The sequence below is a fragment of the Artibeus jamaicensis genome, unplaced genomic scaffold (genome assembly GCF_021234435.1).
Source record: "Artibeus jamaicensis isolate MK-2021 breed Jamaican fruit bat unplaced genomic scaffold, CSHL_Jam_final scaffold_1964, whole genome shotgun sequence".
NCBI lineage: Eukaryota > Metazoa > Chordata > Mammalia > Chiroptera > Phyllostomidae > Artibeus > Artibeus jamaicensis.
Genome location: NW_026522030.1, coordinates 19,065,317 through 19,083,070, shown reverse-complemented (window position 1 = coordinate 19,083,070; position 17,754 = coordinate 19,065,317). Strand labels below are relative to the sequence as shown.

Here is a 17,754-nt window from a genome sequence, read left to right as displayed (position 1 = left end):
GCAGCAAGGTCTGATAAGGGAGCCAAGGCCGCAGACTCTGGAGTCAGCCGCCAGGGAGACTCTGTACCTGCCCCCACTCAACTCCTGCCCAGCCTTACCTCGAACTCTGGCTGAGCTACTCCATATCCTGAAAAGAAGCCCCAGACTGCTCCTCGGGTTCAAGGTCGTGATGATTTGCAGTTCCCTGTGCAGCAGCAGATAGGGCCTGGGTGGGAGATACTGCAGGGGCTTATGAGGGGTGAGGAGTGAGGCAGGGGGCTTTGCACACAGGGGAACCCCCCCCCCCCGTCTCTCCAATTTCATCCAGCCCCTAACTGCTCTCAGAGATGGGTGTGAATAGCCCCTCCCTCAGCAGTTGTCCTCAATGCCAGCCCCTACGCCTGTGTTATCAAACTCTCCCAATAAATGTGAGACACAGGGGATGCAGCAAGGAGTGTCCTGCCTGCGGCCATCTCTGATGTCCACTCCACTGCCCTCGCCCCCTGAGTGCCACAGCTAGCTGTTCACCTTATTCCTTTTCTGGTGGTTGATCTGGTTCCCCTGGGAGGCAGACAGCCTAAGTCCCTCAGAAAGAGCCCCTTAACTAGCCCTTAACTAGTGCCTCTTCACCCTTTCTCATGTTGCACTACCACCAGAGACCTCGAGGGGGCAGGGCACACACAGAAAACAGGCCTGGGACCTGAGCCAGACTCTGGGCTCCAGACTCTGGGCAGTGGACTTGGAATTGAAGCACAGTGTTCAGGCACTGTGGCAACAGGAGGTGGGGCTGGACCCGCTGAAGGACTTTTCTGGGCTCTCTAGGGGTCACGTCCAGGACAGCAAACTTAGAAGGCTGCTCCTGCCAGGATCCAGGACAGAGTCATTGAGGCCGTACTCCATCCAGAACCGCTCATCTTAGATCCTGGACATCTGCCCCAAGCTACTTGGTACCAGTGCCACCCCATTTGCCAGCGTGCTCCGATTCTGAAACAATCTCAGCTTGAACGCTCACCCAGCGAGTGGCCTCCCTGAGCCTGCCTCCCTCTCCAGAAAGTGTGAGAACTCCGCCTACCTCACAGGGTCTCCTGAGGGCTTAATGTCAAACAACCGTCATCATTGTCCTCCCCTCACACCTCCAGGCAGAGTGGGGCACAAAGCTCCAGCACATTCTTTTGCTTCCTTGAACCTCACTCCCACCCTGGGAGGCCTGCACCACAGGACCCTCCCAGGAGGGTCCCCTGCATTTTCAGGTGAGGAGCCAGAGGCCCACAGAGGGGCAGTGACTTTCTCAGAGGCTGACCTAGAAGAAGCTGCCCCGCCGTCCAGCAGGAGGCCCTGCCTCAGCCATCTTCACCCCACCCCGGCCCCACCACTGACCCAAGTGCTGTCCTCTGGGCTCTCAGTGTGTGTGCCGAGGCCCCCAGTGGGGCTGAGCCATGAATGGGGAGGGGTGGGTGTCTCAGGACCCTGGCTGAGCCCCACTGGGGGCTATGACCCCCAAGCTGGGCCTGAGGCTATGCCGAAGGCATCACCTCCTGCGGATGCTGCCCTGCCCAGCAGTCTTTCTTATCCACTCAGGAGGCGGACTTGGGAGGGGCCATCTCTGACCAACAGGGTAGGGAATGACCAGGGCACAGAGCGGTAACACTTTATTTCCTCTTTTCCATGCAGTTTCTGACTTCCATCCAGAAAGAGCCCACTATGAATCCCATCAGCTCCTCCTGCTCCCCAAAGCCATCTGGAGAGCATGTCATCGCCAACGAGACACCCAGGCGAAAATCCTGTGATCGATCGCAGTGACTGCTGTGGGGGCCGAGGGGGGAGTCAGAGAATGCACGTACATCTTTCCCTGGTCCAGCCACTGAGACCCAAGGGCTAGGCAGCCCATTTGCTCACCCGGCCTGTGGGACGCCCCTGCAGCACCCACCCCTGGTGCAGGCAGGTGCCCTTCCGCGTGGAGACGCTGTGAAGACAGGAGGGGGAGCGGAGGCACCCTTCCTGGGGGCAGGGTTCTGCTGGGGGCGATCCTACTGAATACAACTTAGTAAGGCGCACCTGCCCTTCAGGGAACACCTTCAACAGGTGCTCTGAACTCCTGCATTTGGCAGCAGCCAATGTGCAAGCGCCCCCAGAGAGAGGAGAAGTGACAGGGTGAGGAGGGTGACGCGGGGGGTCAGGCAGAGTGGACGGTGCACTCGTCACTGGAAGTGGACTGGCAGTAGGGGGGGTTGAGTGTGAGGAGGAAGGCAGAGGAGCAGAATGAGGAGGGCGGGGCACAGGGGGAGAGCGAGGAGTGGGCTGGAGCAGGGACAGTCAGGGTGGGAGCCAGAGGGGTGGCCTCTGGGGTCTCCCAGGGGCTGGGGTGGGATTTCATAGGGGCTGCAGAGCTGGGGAGGGCCTGTGAGCAGGACAGTGGGTAGGTGGGAGCTGTGTTCAGGGGGTTAGGTGGCAGTGGCGGGCTGGGTGAATGGACCTCAAAGAATCCCCGCAATTAGCCTTTTTCTTATAAATCCATTCAAGCCCTGAGGCCCAAATGTTGAGCCTGTCTCCTCTTCTAAACAGAGGAGTTGATGTCTTTTAGAGGTGCTTTCCTCTTCTCACTTACAGCCAAGCACTGCTCCATGCTACTTCCCAGCAAAGGCTGGCTTTCACCAAGGTGAAGATGGGATGAATTTTGACCATAGTTAAGGGCTCAGAGCTACATCTCCGGGTTCAGAGCTAGTTTTGAGAACATTTAGTGTGCTGCTCTGGGTCCTCCAGACAGCCTTGGGGTACCCCCTGTGGAGAGTAGAAATTGGCTTGGAGAGAAGGGGTTGGCTAAATTTCGATACTCCACACCGGGTGCTTCCGTTACTAAGGGCAACCCCCTCCCTTGGAAGAGAGGAAGTGAGGGCGTGGCCGGCGGGGCCGCCCCTCCGTGTTGCCTTGGAGACGCAGTGTGTCCTGTGGGCAGAGGTTGGGCAGGCCCTAGCTGACTTGAGTGGTGCTTTCTGAAGTTGAGGTGAGGCGGCCCCCCTGGGCTCTGGGCGCCCCTCCACTTGGCCGGGCCCAGAAGGTGTGGATGTCCAGGGCCTGCTCCCGCTCCTCGGTGGGCTGGGGGAGGGGTGGGTGGGATGGGGCCTGAGAGGCCTGCTGGATCCTCCCCAGCACACAGTAGGCGCCTAATTAGCCTGGCTGGAGTCCGGCAGCTCCCTCGCTTAACCCCCTCCCTGTGTCCACTGGGGTGGGGGTTCAAGGTCGGTTTGAAATCCCAGCTGACACCTTTCGGGCAAAGACTTTCCTCAAAAGAGCTTGGGAGAGAAGAGCATGAAACAATAATCACTTCTTGTTCTTAACCCCGAAGTCCCTCTGGGATTTTCATCCTGCGCGCCAGGGAGAGAGCCCGCTTTCCCTGCGAGTTCAGCGGTTGCCTGACGTTTATCTGCCCGCTTCTTCGCCCCCTCCCTTCCGTTTGTTTAAAAAACGCGGCGGACGGAGAAGGGCCCAGGCTGTCTCCAAGGGCGGAGTGGGGGAGGCTCCGTCCCGCCCCACAGGTCCCCTGGAGGGACTCGCCCCCTCTCTCAAGGTCTGGTCTTAACGAGAGCAAATCCCATAACTGCTTCCTGGCAGGGACGTCCAGGGCCAAGATGTCCACAGTGGGGAAGGTGACCCGGGTTCCCGGCGGGACAGTCTACCAGCAGATCTTCCAGGCTGAGGTAGACCTGCCCTTTTGTCTCCCTTTTTCCTGCTCCCCAAATTTCCCTGTGTTCCCCAAACTTCCCTCTCCTCCCCTGCAAACTTCCCTCCATCTGAATGAAGTCTTCCTTGCCTGGGAATCTAATGAAATAAGGACTTGGAAAATAGCTTTCCTTTTAAAAATAACTCTTACGTGTTCTTAAAATGCAGGAATATAAAATTAGAATGTCTATTGTTGGACATGAGAAAATTTAAATTAAAAGCTTTAAAGTTCTCAGAAATTGCCAGAATTAACCACTGGATGTTCCGGGTCTTTTTCCTCTGCATGAAAGCGTTCCTAATTTTTCCCTTCAGAACCTGGATTTGATTCTAGCCTCCCGTTTTGAAACCTGCTTTTCCCTATTAACAGCATCCCAGAGACCCTCCCGGTGTCAGGGGCCATTTGTGTCCTTCAGGACATTCAGCGCCCGCTGAGTTGATGTAGGACTTCCTGTAATGTATTCAAGGGACACCCATTTGACAGCCACATAGGTGCGGGAATTCTCTTGTCATCCGCAGAAAACTACACAGAGAAAATGGTATTTTAAAAGAAATACACAGATTGGAACATGCCCTTTGAATTTCCATACCGCTTATTTGAAAGGGATTTGCAGGCCTACTGTGAACCCTAGATAACGCTGTCTGTAGACGCCCGGGAGATGAGAAGAGGATAGAGAGACGCAAGGAGGGAATCACTCACGACCCTGCTGCGCGCCCTTGGTGCCCGGCCCTTTTCTGTGTGTTTCTGAGCGCTCTCCTCACTCCCGCCAGAATGTTTGGGACTTTTCTCTGCATTTAAAATGTTGAGATTGCACTGCATACTTTTTAAATAATTTTTAAAACAAGTTAAATAAGTTTTAATGTATGCTTTTCATTGATATATTTTATGGAATATTATAAGCATTTTCCCATGTCACAAACAATTCTTTCTAAGTCTCACTTTCAACAAAAGCCTGATATTCCACTGAAGGGACCTGTGATGTCCCCTCAACCAATCCCCTATTAATGGACAGGTCCATTTTTCCAGGTCCTTGTGATTATACAAAATGCTGGGATGAACATCTTGGTCTTCATTAAAACCTCTTCAAAGATGTCTTCCTAGATGTGGTTGAATGGCTGCAACGGGGAGTGGAGAGCCCTCCTGTATGAGGTGTGCTCTGCAAAGCACCTTCCTGCTGGCAGGCTTCCACTTGACCTTCTGAGACTACACAGTCAGCCTGAGGGTGCTGGGGAGTCTGTGCTCTGACCCCTCCCCCCAACTGGATCAGGTGCAGCTGGTCCACTCCCTGGCGGCCTCCAGGAAGCAGAATGCAGAGCTTTCCCTGACCCCGAAGGAGGGCAGCAAGCCCTTGATGAAGAAGGGGGATATTCCTAAAGGGGAGATGATGTCTTCTCGGCAGCAGAAGTGGGTGCACAGCCTGCCCAATGACTGGGTCACAGAAAACCCTGTACTCTACAGGTAGGTCCTGCCATCCAGGCCACACCGCCACACATGGGGGGGGGCATCAGAGCCTTTGAAACCTCAAAAAGAGCTCACACAAGATGAGAGCTTGGTAGGAATAAAGTCCCAGGGAGTTAATAACACCTGCTTTGGGGAGTAGTTTGCTTCTCCTTCCCTTCTTTCAAGGGCCAGCACTGGGATCCCACCCTCCTGGAATTTCAGGCCTCTACAGTAAATGAATAAATAAGCCGTTCTCCCCAAGGATGGGAAGGCCCTGGCACAGAGGATGGGGTGGTGGGACAGGTGTCAGGAAAGCTCTCTGAGGAGGGGCCTCAGCTGAGACGGGAGGATAAGGGAAAGGAAGCGTGGGGCACGACTCTGAGGCAGGACGGGCTGGGTCCACTCCAGACGGCTGAAGAAGCCGGCAGGCCTGGGGAGAGGGAGCTGAGGTTAGGAGAGGCTTTCAGGCCACAGTCGGTACTTTGGGCATTACTAAAGTGAGCAGCTGATTTGCATTTTTAAGGTTTTCAGGGTGCCGTGTGCAGGATCTGCGGAGCTGCACGAAGAGGCAGAGGGGAGCCCACCAGCGGTCCATGTTAGCTTGGTGGGGCTGGGAGAGGGAGAACAGGGCAACTTCAGATAGACTTCGGAGGCAGAGCCCTTGGACCAGGTGATGGACTGGATTGGAGGAGAGATGCCCTGTGAGTCCTAGGTCTCTGGTCTGAGCGCTTGGATGGGTGGCAGAGATGCCATTTCCTGAGATGGAAACAGATGGAGTTGGAGCAGGGAGTTCCTTCTGAACTTCCAAGTTTGGAAGCTGAACTTGAGAATCCTGAGCATGCCACTTTACCTCCCTGAGCTCTGACCCCTCAAGTTGGAAAAAAGGAAAGAAAAGGAAAGCCAAGGTTTCATCTTCCTCATTGGGCGTTTGGAGAATGTAGCAGAAGCTGGGCTTCCCTTCTGCCCTTCAAGCTCTGCAAACCCTAAAGCCTCTCTGGCCTGGGACGCTGGGGCAGGAACTCAGTCCTTCTCTACCAGCCATTGTTTGCCCTTTCACCTGCTTTGGTGCAGGGGTTGACCAAGTTCTGGGTGAAGATCTCAGCTCTGATCTGACCTTCAACTTTTCTCAGGGAAAGCTCCCCTGAGGCTTCTGACCCTCAGCACCCTTAACTACCTACAGATGGGTAAACCCACTGGGGACTGGAACCCACACTGGAGATCAGCATTCTCCAGCCCATGAGCTGATGCCTGATGCAGAGGTCCCCCTGAGGGCAGGGGGACCCTCAAGAGGCACAGATGGCTGGGGCCTGTCCATGCTCCCCTTTCCTCACCCCACCCTGGAGGTCAGCCTTGCAGCCTGCCTGTGACTCTGGCTCCCTGCAAGGATCCCAGGCCCCTCTCAGCTGACCTGTTTTCATCGAGGTCCGGGATCTGTGAATATCTCCCTGTGCCTCTTGGGGGTCCCCCTACCCCCAGGGTTTAGCTTAGGACCACCTGTCATCCTGATAACCAGATCCAGCATCAATCAGGAGGTCTTGGCACCCACAGGATAGCGTTTTGGGAGGCACTTCTCATGCAGGTCCCGGGCGTTGTGCTGTGCTGTGCCGGCTTCCTGAGACAGACAGACAAAGCCGCCTCTGCCCTGATCACGGACCCAGGGCACACCCACCTGTGGCCTGTGGCAGGAACAGAGATATGGTTGTAACCTGTTAGATTGTGCCAGCCTCAAAATAACTGGGGTCACTGCTTGCTGGCAGCACTGGCATCTCTCTGGGGTGCCTTATCCCCTTTCTGAAAATGTGGCCAGTCAAACCCAGGCGCCTTGTGTGTTCATTTTGGCAGGGTGGAGCCTCTGGGTGGGTAGAGAGCAACTCAAGGGAAGGAGAGACCACCACCAGTGTAAACCAAGTCCCCAAGTCCCCTGGCAAGTGGCAGAGAAGCCAGAGCCATCAGCAGCTGCCAGAGTCAGGGCCCTCGGACTCCTGTGAAGCCACCTTAGTCCAGAGGCCTTTGGTTGACAAGACCGAAAGACCTGCCTCCGGAGGGCCAGGCGGGGCCCTGTGCCCTGCAGCCCAGGCCCTGCAGTCTCCCTCACTGGGCGATGTGGGAAAGGCCCAGTACCTGCTACACCCATTGGTGCCCTGAGGAACAGCAGGCATCTCTGAGAACTGCTGCACGTCTGCGGTACTTGCATGGCGGACAGTGTGTTCAGGATATGTAATCCTAAGCTAAGGTCATACCCAACTACCCTGGTCCTCCCTGCTGAGATAGTTTGTCCTGGGATCCCAACTCTCTTCTCCTTCACCCACCCAAACCCCAAGCACCATGGACTTCAGTGTTGTGTGCATGGGTCTGGGAGTCCCAGCTCTAATTCACACAGTGACTTCCCTAAGACCCTTCCCCCATCCTGGACACTGGGGTTGCCCCCACTGCCTCATAGGATCGGCTGCTAAAGGAGCCAGTGAGGAATGTGCTAAATGCTTAGCACGGGTCTGGCTTTCCCGGGCAGGTCATGCCCCTTCTGGTCTTCAGTCTCCGCATGTGGACAGTGATTCCTGCCTGCCACTCATGTGGTTGACAGGCAGACCAGAAGCAGGCTCTGCCGGCCAGGCCCCAAACCCTCATCCCGGGATGCCCGGCATGCACTGGCAGCACATGCCCAGGCAGGTTGTAGGGAGACTGGCCCAGTCTTGGGACACTCCAAAATCAGTGGGCCCAGGCTGTGGGCAGTGGACAAAGTCCAGGGACCACCTATAGACTCCCCAGTGTCAAGCTTCTCTATGACTAAGGGGGTTGGGGTTTTATTGTTCTTATCTGCTACCGCCTCAGGGAAAAGAAAATTAGCAAGAAGGAAAAAACTCAAGACAGTGAGAGTGCCATCGCTGCCCTGGAAGTCCGGAGCCTCATGGACACCATCGGTGACCCCCCTATACCCTGTCCCTGGGTGCTCTCTCTCCCCTGACCCCTCCCCAGGCCCTCTCCCTGTGGCCTTCTCCCCTGCTTTCTCTCCAGTTGGCTCTCTCCAGTAGATCTGTTCCTCGGGGCCTTCTCCCCCACTCCCTCTCCTCTACTCGCTCTCACTTGGGGTCCCTCCCCGGGGCCTCTCCTCTTGGTCTTCTCACCAGGGCCCTCTCCCCTGGGTCCTCTCTCCTGAGCCTCCTCCCCTGACTCCTAGTCCCTGGGCTTTCGTACCTAGGCCTTCTCTCCTGGCTCTTTCTTTTTTTTTAATATATATTTTTTATTTTATTGATTATGCCATTACATTTGTTCTATTTCCCCCCCTTCATTCCCCTCCACCCTGCACACCCCTCCCCCACCATCCCCCCTTTAGTTCATGACCACGTGTCTCAAGTTCTTTAGATTCTGTATTTCCCCTACTATTCTTACCCTCCCCCCTATCTATTTTCTACCTACCATCTATGCTACTTATTTTCTGTACCTTCTCCCCCCTTCTCCTCTCCCACTCCCCTGTTGCTAACCCTCCATGTGATCTTCATTTCTATGGTTCTGCTCCTGATCTAGCTATCCTCTTAGTTTGCTTTCGTTTTAGGTGTGGTTGTTGATAACTGTGAGTTTGCTGTCTTTTCACTGTTCATCTTTTTTATCTTCTTTTTCTTAGGTAAGTCCCTTTAACATTTCATATAATAAGGGCTTGGTGATGATGAACTCCTTGAACTTGGTCTTATCTGAGAAGCACTTTAACTGTCCTTCCATTCTAAATGAAAGCTTTGCTGGATAGAGCAATCTTGGATGTAGGTCTTTGGATTTCATGACTTGGAATACCTCTTTCCAGCCCCTTCTTGCCTGCAAGGTCTCTTTTGAGAAACCCGCTGACAGTCTGATGGGAACTCCTTTGTAGGTGACTGTCCCCTTATCTCTTGCTGCTTCTAGGATTCTCTCCTTCATTTTAATCTTGGCTAATGTAATTATGATGTGCCTTGGTGTGTTCCTTCTTGGGTCCAACTTCTTTGGGACTCTGAGCTTCCTGGATTTCCTGGAAGTCTATTTCCTTTGCCAGAATGGGGAAGTTCTCTTTTATTATTTGTTCAAATAAGATTTCCACTCGCGGCTGTTCCTCTTCCCCTTCTGGTACCCCTATAATTCGGATGTTGGAGCATTTAAAGATGTCCTGGAGGTTCCTAAGCCTGTCCTTATTTTTTTTGAATTCTTGTTTCTTCATATTTTTCTGTTCAGTCATTTTTTTCCTTCCTTCTGGTCTGCTCCCTTGATTTGAGTCCCAGTTTCCTTTCCATTACTACTGGTTTCCTGTGCATTTCCATTCATTTCAATTAGTTTAGCCTTCATATGTTCCTCTAATTTGTGACTAAAATAAACTAGTTCTGTGAGCATCCTGATCACCAGTGTTTTGAACTGTGCATCTGAAAGTTTGGCTATTTCTTGGTGGCTTAGATTTATTGGCTCCGGGGCTCTGAGTTGTTCTTGAGCCATGTTTTGATCTGTTCCTGCCTGTTACTTATGAGGAGAGGCGCCTTAGGTGTTCACCAGGGTGGGGCCACCCAGGTCGCTGGTTTGTGATGCTGTATGTGGGGGTGGGGTCAGACAGGGAGCAATGGCGGTCCTCTCCACTCGCCCAGTCCGTCCCACTGCTCGCCCCCCGCCTGTTTATCTGAGTGCAAATGTGCGAGCCCGAAGCCCTGCGCTGGGACCTGCACAGTCTGTCTCAAAGCACGTCTCTTCACTGGTTTATCCGCACGCAAATATGCGACCTCAGACAGCCAGCTGCGCCGCGCCTTCCCGTAGCTGCCCCGCACCTGGGATCCGTGTCCTCGGCTGCTTGTGTGCTGCCCGGGTCAGGGGATTGTTTTGCCCAACCCGCTCTGCTGCTGGCTTCGCCCCTCTTACTGGTTTAGCTGAGCGGTTCTTTATTTTTAGACTCCGTGTTGTTCGATTTTCTGTGGTTTGGTTGCGTTTATTGTTAAAACTTTGTTGTTTTTAGATTTGGTTGTGCGAGGAAGCAAAGTGTTTTCACCTGCGCCTCCATCTTGGTGGAAGTCCTCCCCCTGCTCTTTCGTTATGATCTCTCCCCCGGGCCTCTCCTCTGAGCCCTCTCCCCAAAGCCTTCTCCCCTGCTCCCTCTCCCCTGGGTCTTCTCCCCTGAGTTCTCGCTCCAGGGTCCCCTCTCCTTCCCTGGGCCTTCTCCCAGTACAGGGATCTGGCAGAGGAGGGAGTGACTGCCGCACTCTAAATATTTTCTGATAAAAACTGTTCATAAAGGATGTTGCTGGCTTTACTGCGATTCCCTAACAGAATTTCTGAATCCACCTTTTCTTCCTTCATACCACAGTGTCTTAGTTGACTTTTCCCCATTATGGCAGCTTGTTTTCTTTATGATTGAACGAGTAATACACGCTCACTATAGGAAAACGAAGGAGTAGTCATGCAGTAAGAACTCCCCTCTACAATAGCGCCCATTCTCCTCTCTAGAGTGCCTGCTCCCCCATGAAATCACACCTGTGGTGTCCTGCTTCCCTCCTGGGTTCTGGGGACAGCAGAGCTGAGGGAGATGTCCAACACTAGAGCCCGGGGGCACCCATCCAAGTCCCTGCTCAGCCACCGACAGCCTTTGTTCTTTAACCACCATGCCCGAGCCTCCCCACTTGCAAAACAAGACCAATGAGTAACTGAGAACAATGCCTGATACTTGTGAAGTGCTGTGCAAATGTTGCTTATTCTTATTTGTGTATGCATTTCCTTCTATAAACATTTTTAAAAAACATAAATGGTCCCATTAAATACATACCATTAGGAACTTTGTTATTTTAAAGCTTTATTCATTTTTAGAGAGAGGGAAGCGGGGGAGGGCAATATCCCTGTGTGGGAGAGAGACATCCATCTGTTGCCTCTTGCATGCCTCCAACCCAGGACCTGGCCCTCAGCCAGGCACGGGCCCTGACCCCAGGAATGGAACTGGTGACCTTTTGGCTTGTGGGATGACACCCAACCCACTGAGCCACACCAGCCAAAGAGTTCCACTTGGGAACTCTTTGCCAGCGTTTAACTGGATGGGTGAGACGTCATGTCCTACAGTACTTACGGCTCGCCCTTGTCTCTCCTCTCCTTTTCCATGAGACTGACTCTGCTGGTGGGGCATCGGGACCCATCTCCTGAACCAGGGCACTCTCTGCCCTGCTGCCTTTTCTTGGGTGCCCTCCCCCAGCCCTGGGGCTCCAAGTGCAGCCTCATCACCTCTGTCATTCTCCCCCAGTTCCTGAGCGGGCCAGCACTGTCAGCCTTCAGGGAGACTACAAGAGGAAGGCCTTCGAGAGCGCTCTGCAGAGTTTTAAGGAGGAGATTGCTGAGATCGGGATGGTGAGAACCCTTGCTTTTGCTCTCCTGTCCCTGGGCCATTCCAAAGGCAGGTTTGTCACTGCCCCGCCCGAGCTTCCCCCCAGGTCTCAGAGGTTCTCAGTGGCTCAACTTGCTGCTGACGGAAGCAGCATCGTGTTTCACTGGCTTGTGACAAGCGCTCATTATGACGGCCTTGTAAGTCAGGCTCTGTTATTACTCCCGTTTTACAGGGAAGCCAAGGGCTCCCTGTATCTGACTTGGCACATAAGGGGCCAAGTGGGAACTGCACTCTAAGTCTGACATCACAGCCCAGCCTCCGGTGTCTCTGCTCATTCCCACGCATGAGGGGCCACACGGCCTGACCCTCCATGGACACCTTGATGCTGCCTGGCCCTTAGGTGCTGCCCTCACTTGGCTCCCTGTTCTTCTCCAGAGACCTCATCCCTAGCCACACAGGTCCCAGAAGAGTCCCTAGACAACACCCTTCTTGGCCCCTCCTGGACCTCTCCGAGCCGCAGGCTCACCACTTTCTCCCCGAGGCCTCTCTGAGTGAGGTCGTTCCCCTAGAGCAGTGGAGCTGGCTCGGGACCCAGAGTATCAATAATGTGGACAGGAGCTCTGTCTCACCCATGAGCTCTATGGCTTTGGTCAGCTTCGGCCACACAACACAACCAAGCCTTAGCTGCCTCGTCTGCAGTCAGGATTTCTTATCAGCCACTTCTTTAATGAATATTTGTTGAGCCCCAACTGTGGGCCTCGCCAAATGCCAGCACCCACCTTACAGACTGGGACGAGGACCCAGTGCATCCAAGGACAAGGGCTCGGCTCAGCAGAGCAGAGCGCCTGGCGCACGGCATGTGCCCTGCATCGCGGCTGCCCCTGAGCTCTAGCCGTGAGCTGATTGGAAAATCTTAACTCTCAGGTCTAGGGAATGATTATGATTGTCGAGGCAGGACCTCGGCTGACACTTCTGCATTATGGGGGAGGGGCTTCCTGCGCCCGAGGCTGTGGACACCACCCCCATCGCCCTCCTGGCCTGTTTTAGGAAATGGAAACTTTCGTCTTAGAGTCAGGAGCGCTTCTTTTAAAAAAGCTGACTGAGTTCAAGGAAGACATCAACTGTCTCTTCAAAAAGATGGAGAACGGCAACCTTGAGGACTACAGTATCCAAGTAGGGGTCCCCTCGTGGGTCGGCCCGCCCCCCCCAGTCCTGCTCCATCCCGCCCTGCCCTCTGTTCCCCCAGCCTGACCCAAAATCCTCGGCACAGACTCTGTTGGACCTGTGGGACCAGGTGGCTGAGAAGTTCCTGCTCCAGAAGCAGGGGATTAAGGAGCTGGACGAGAGGCTCTACTCGGTCGAGTTCTCCCGGGTAGACAGAGTGAGTCGGCCCCCGACAGGCTCTCGGGGGTCCCCTCCTGTGAGGAGCCATCTGTCCCCTTTCAGTTGTCTGGGGGGAAAGAGTCGCTAACTATGGCATCTGGTCCTTTCCAGCTGAAAAGCATGTTGAAGAAGTATGTGGAAATCATACAGAAAACGTCCTACCTCATGCAGCCTGACGTGTACAGGCTGATAAACAAAGAAGCCATGGTGAGTGGGTTTTGTGTGCAGGGGGCCAGCCCACGGAAGAGGGGGCCAGGCCTCCGGGGACCCCAGAGCCTGGCGTCTCAGGAATGAAGGGCTTCTCACAGGTGGCATTTCCAAGTGACTCAGGTTGGCCAGTTAGGTTCAGAACCAGAGCCTTAGTTGAGTGTTTTCAGTAACCGTCTGTCTAAAGTTCATTGCATACTTCCCTGCCGCCTTAGCCTTGGTGCACCTAATGCAGCGTCATCGTTTTGAGCACTGGCGATTATGCCAGCGCCTACTGGGCTCTGACTCAGCCACCATGCGGGGTGCAACAGATGCTGCACAGGGTGGCACTACCTGGAAGCTGTCGCTGTCCCAGAGTGGTCTGCGCCCTCGTGGGTGACCCCAGCCTGCTTTGTTGGTCTAGTTTTTCTACCGGTTCTTGCCTTTTCTCCTGCCGGCCATTAGAGCCTGCAGCTGAACCGTGCCTGCCCTGAGCTCTGTCCCCAGTGCTTCCCTGGCCACACCCAGGCCTCCCCCAGCTGCTGTTCTTGACCTCTCCCAGGTCAGTAAAGTCTGACGTCTCCACTGCATGAAAGGGCGCTTCTTTTGGCTACTCAGAGGTGCATTTTGCTTTCATGAGTTTCCAGCTCCTGAGCAGAAAGCTGGGCAGCCAGATAGTGCTGAAGGGGTACGGCGTTCAGCATCACACGGGCTCCAGCCCAGGTCTTGCCTCAGGGTCCCGGCCAAAGCACAGACAGGGAGCAAGCACAGCCACCCCTCTCCCCTGCCCAGACATGGAAGCTCCTGAAACAACTCAGGCCCTCCCCCTGGAACTCCCTGTCCATAAAATGGGGACAATGGCACTAAACCCCCAGTACTTGTTGGAAAGATGATAAAATAGGGCCCCAGCAACAGTGGCTCTCGTTTTGAGACAAGCAAGGGTTCCTAACTTGTATCTGTTTGATCCATGAGGGGAGTTGGAATTAGCAGTGTCCCTGTTTTATTCCACTGACTCATTTTCTGATGTTTATTTCACTCATTATAACAACTGGCAAATTCTGCTTGCTGTAGGCACATGTAGCTCATTTAATTTCACAAATCCCCTATGCTGTCAGTATCTTCATATTACGGCTGCAGGATGGGAGGTTCAGGAGGCACTTACCAGTGCCAGGAAGGACAGCAGCGTCAAACCTCAGGTTCTGACAAGGGTCACAGGAGGTTCTGGTTCTGCCCACTGTGCTTGGCAGGTCCTCACCCCTGCCCCAGGGAAGTGCCTCGAGGGCTTTAGGACGTGTAGAGAGACATTTTTAGGTGCCATAGTCCCTGGGGAATGGGAGAGGCTGCTCTCACTGAAGGCAGCTGGGTACTGAGTGGCACAGCGGTGACACACAATGAGGAATCCCCCCGCTGCCATGCCGGGGGTGCTCAGGAGAGAGCCCCTGGGAGGGCTGCCCAGAAGTGTCCCAGCTCCAGCCTCCTCTGGTTCTCATCTCTACCATGTGCGGCTTGTCCCTGATGGTGTGAGCACTCTGCTTTGGGACAAATTTATTTAAAACAACACAAAAAAACAAACACTGAGAGCCTACTGGAATGCTTAACTCCACTGAACCAAAATTAGTGTCTGTGACGAACAGCCTGAGGTGCCTTTGGAGCGCGGTTTAAGCTCACACAGTTGCCGTCCATGGCTATGGAGCCCCAGGCACTTTCTCTGAGTGCACAGTGGCTCTCAGTACTCCTCAGACACCGCACCACCTGCTTGGCCACGGCCACACTGGGCCCCAGGACCTCCTCCCTCTCCAGCCTCCCACCACTCCTAACCAACTGGGCGTTGTTCTTTCCTTCGAGAGCCCCCAACCCATCTAGAGCCTGCCTGCCTGTCACCGCAGGTCATGAACCACGCCCTGCTGGGCAACCGGAGGGCTATCGCGCAGCTGTCCGTCAACCTGATGGAGGCCACGCTGAAGCAGGAGCTTGAGAGCCGCCGCCGCTGGCAGGACCTGATCGATACCTGGAAGGCTCTCAAGAAGGGCGCCCTGGTGCAGACCTTCAGGTCCGTGGCCACCCGCACCGCCCGCAGCCCTTGCCCCAGCTCCCCTGGCCGGCCGGTGGGCAGTGGGGTGGCATTCTCCCTCCCTCCGTGACGTCACTTGAAAGTGCTGTTGTTTTGCTGGTGGTAAAAGTAAAAGTAAGAATAGAGCAAAAAATACAGATGCAATGTAAGATCACCACTAACCCTTCATCACAGCGAGGAGGACCGCTGGTATTTTGGTGTATTTCCTCACGGGCTTTTTAGAGCCACAGGCACGTGCAGGTTTCTGAGCAGTGCGGACTGTTTGGAAACACCGGTCTGGCCGTCTGCCCCGTTATCTCTCTTACCATTACATGTGGCCCTGCGTCACTGGGCCCAAAACGAAGGCTGTTCCTTGGCTTCGATACCTCCCTCCCTGTACTGGGGAATTTCCCCCGTGGGAGGGCAGGGAAGGGAGGGCCCATCTCCCTGCTTCTCTGCCAGGTGGCACTCTGTTAATGCTGACAGGAGGGTCCTGGAGCTTTTGGCCAACACGCAAGGCTTTCTTTTGCAAAGAAAATAACACCTTGGGCCAAGATGCCTGAGGACACCCAAGTGTGTCTGTCCGTCTGTGTTGTGGGTCTGGGGGTGGGAGGCCCGTCTGTCCGTCTGCATTTCCAGATGGAGAGCACCAGTCTGACACTGAGGGTGAAGGAAAGTGTACTGAGACCTGGCTCCACCTCTACTTTTCTTGTGCCCTTGATCTAGCACTTGAACATATGGAGCCTTTCTCTCCTTGTGCAAAGCTGGCACCATGGTGGACCAGTGATAGGGTTTCAGCGGTGGTCAGTATGATGCTGTGCATGACAAGTGTCAGATCTGGGCCTGGGAGGTTGTTACAAATGCCGATAGTCACCAATAGTGATGGCAGGAGCTGACATTTCCTGGGCATTTCCCATGGGCCAGGCATAGTGCTGGGGGTGCTTAGCTTGCAACACCTTGCTGGGTCTCTGTCAAGCAGGTAGAGGAAGAGGAAGCAGATTCAGGGCGCGGGGAGTGACTTGCCTAAGGCCCCAGAGCTGGCAGGTGGCAGTCAGGACCCTCATCTGGATCTGCGCCTGCTGGCCCCACTCTCAGTGCCGGAGCCTCGCTGTGGGTCCCTGGGCTCTTCTCCCCCACACCTTCCCTTCATTTCTCTGTGTCCCAGAGATCCAAGGTGGGAGGAGGGGCTGGGACTGTGTAAGCATGCTGGGCTTCTGGATGTTCTTACCACAGGCCTCATCTCCTCTCTCCCGCCCACCTTGCTTCCCCTCTTTTCTCCATGGTACCAACACGTCTGTACACCCAGTGAGTTCATGGCCAGTGAGAGGATCCAGGCTCCTCCAGCCGTGAAGAAAGAGCTGGAGAGCCTGCTGAAGAACCAGAAAGCCCTGCAGAAAAAGCGGCTGAAGCATGTCTGCACCATCTGGTACAGCGGGACGGGTCCCCAGGGAGGGGTGCCTCTGGGCGGCCTCAGGAGAGGCAGGCAGGGTCCCCATCCCCAGCACGGACATTTCCCCTGCAGCATCCTCCAGACCAGGCCATCGTCTCCTGGTTCTCTGGCCCTGGGCTGGCTGCCTGGGCCCACGAGATGGGCTGTTCCAGCCCCCAGGGCAACAAGAAAGTTTAGCCTGACTGTGCCAGAGAGTTTGGAAGGGGTCAGTGGCAAGGCGTGAGGTGGGAGGACAGCGGTGGGGAGAAAGGGGCAGGCTAAGCAGGCGGACTTGTCCTGAGGGCAGTGGGGGCAGCGTGGCCCTGTCAGCTCAGTGGTTTGGAGGGTGCACTGGAGGACTGAGGCTGGGGGCCTCGAGGTCAGTGAGGAGACTGCTGCCATCAGACGGGAGCCCTTGAGATGCTGTGCACACGCACCCCCACCCCGACCTGGGTCTGGCCAGTCCCAACCCCACAATAAGCTGTGTGGTGGGAGGTGCACTGAGTGTTCTAGACCCTGGAAGCCCACTCACTGCCCGGCGAGCCTGTAGCATCCATGTTTACCAGCAGGATGGAGCCTGTGTGGGCCTGCAGCCTGGAGACACTTGAAGTCTTCCCTGGCCCCTCCCACCCCGGTGTTCCTGGGACTCCCCGCATAGAGCCTAGGGCCTGCTAGGAAGTGAATGACAGATCCTCACGTGGCCACCCCTGTGGCCGGTGCCTCCCCCTCCACGTGCAGCTACATTTTCATGCAGGTGTAACATGAACAAAGTGGATAAAAACCTCAGTGCAAGGAAAAGTGCTTCTACTGTTTTCCATAGCTGCACTCATTTCTGCCCCCAAGCCCGTTTGTTAAACTGAGTGAAAGCCAGTACTAGGCATCCACCACCCTGCTCTGTCTGCACCTCCCGGTCCCTGTGCTCCGGCAGCCCCTCTGCAGGCCAGGTGGGGCCCCAAGAGGGAGTTCTCCCAAGTCCAGGAGGAAGCCCCAGGGATTTTCTCGGACCCAATAAGCATATGGGCATGTAATTTAAAAACAATTTTTCAGTTACATTTGCACTTCGGAGTAGTGTGAGATTTACAGAACAGTTACAAAGACAGCCCACGGCATTCCCGTGGGCCCCTCACCAGTCCCCTGCTGTGTCGTCTCAGGCCACCCCCCTCTGGGGCTGTGTGTGTCACAGCTAAGGAGTCACCATGATGCCTTCCTCCCGTTAGCTGATCCCGACTTCTCCAGGTTTACGTTCTTCCCCTGATGCCCGTTTT

At 54.9% G+C, this 17,754-nt stretch overlaps 2 protein-coding genes across 6 annotated transcripts in view; both read left to right on the top strand.

Annotated features, from left to right (window-relative positions):
• Positions 1 to 995, top strand: part of LOC119045917 (stimulated by retinoic acid gene 6 protein-like) — a 44,447-nt gene extending 43,452 nt beyond the window's left edge. The window contains exon 18 of the mRNA XM_053656302.1: positions 802 to 995. Within this exon, the coding sequence (XP_053512277.1) occupies positions 802 to 866 (65 nt within the window). The 3' untranslated portion in view covers positions 867 to 995. The remainder of the gene's footprint in view (positions 1 to 801) is intronic.
• Positions 996 to 2,425: 1,430 nt separating this feature from the next.
• Positions 2,426 to 17,754, top strand: part of CCDC180 (coiled-coil domain containing 180) — a 53,098-nt gene continuing 37,769 nt past the window's right edge. For all 5 annotated transcript variants that reach the window (XR_008389876.1, XM_053656096.1, XM_053656095.1 and 2 more), the window contains exons 1-9: positions 2,426 to 3,674; positions 4,962 to 5,152; positions 7,964 to 8,052; positions 11,361 to 11,464; positions 12,489 to 12,614; positions 12,712 to 12,822; positions 12,936 to 13,031; positions 14,897 to 15,060; positions 16,367 to 16,486. Coding sequence is in view for 4 of the 5 variants with exons in the window: in XM_053656096.1 (XP_053512071.1) it covers positions 3,606 to 3,674; positions 4,962 to 5,152; positions 7,964 to 8,052; positions 11,361 to 11,464; positions 12,489 to 12,614; positions 12,712 to 12,822; positions 12,936 to 13,031; positions 14,897 to 15,060; positions 16,367 to 16,486 (1,070 nt within the window). In the remaining variant the exon portion in view is untranslated. The remainder of the gene's footprint in view (positions 3,675 to 4,961; positions 5,153 to 7,963; positions 8,053 to 11,360; positions 11,465 to 12,488; positions 12,615 to 12,711; positions 12,823 to 12,935; positions 13,032 to 14,896; positions 15,061 to 16,366; positions 16,487 to 17,754) is intronic.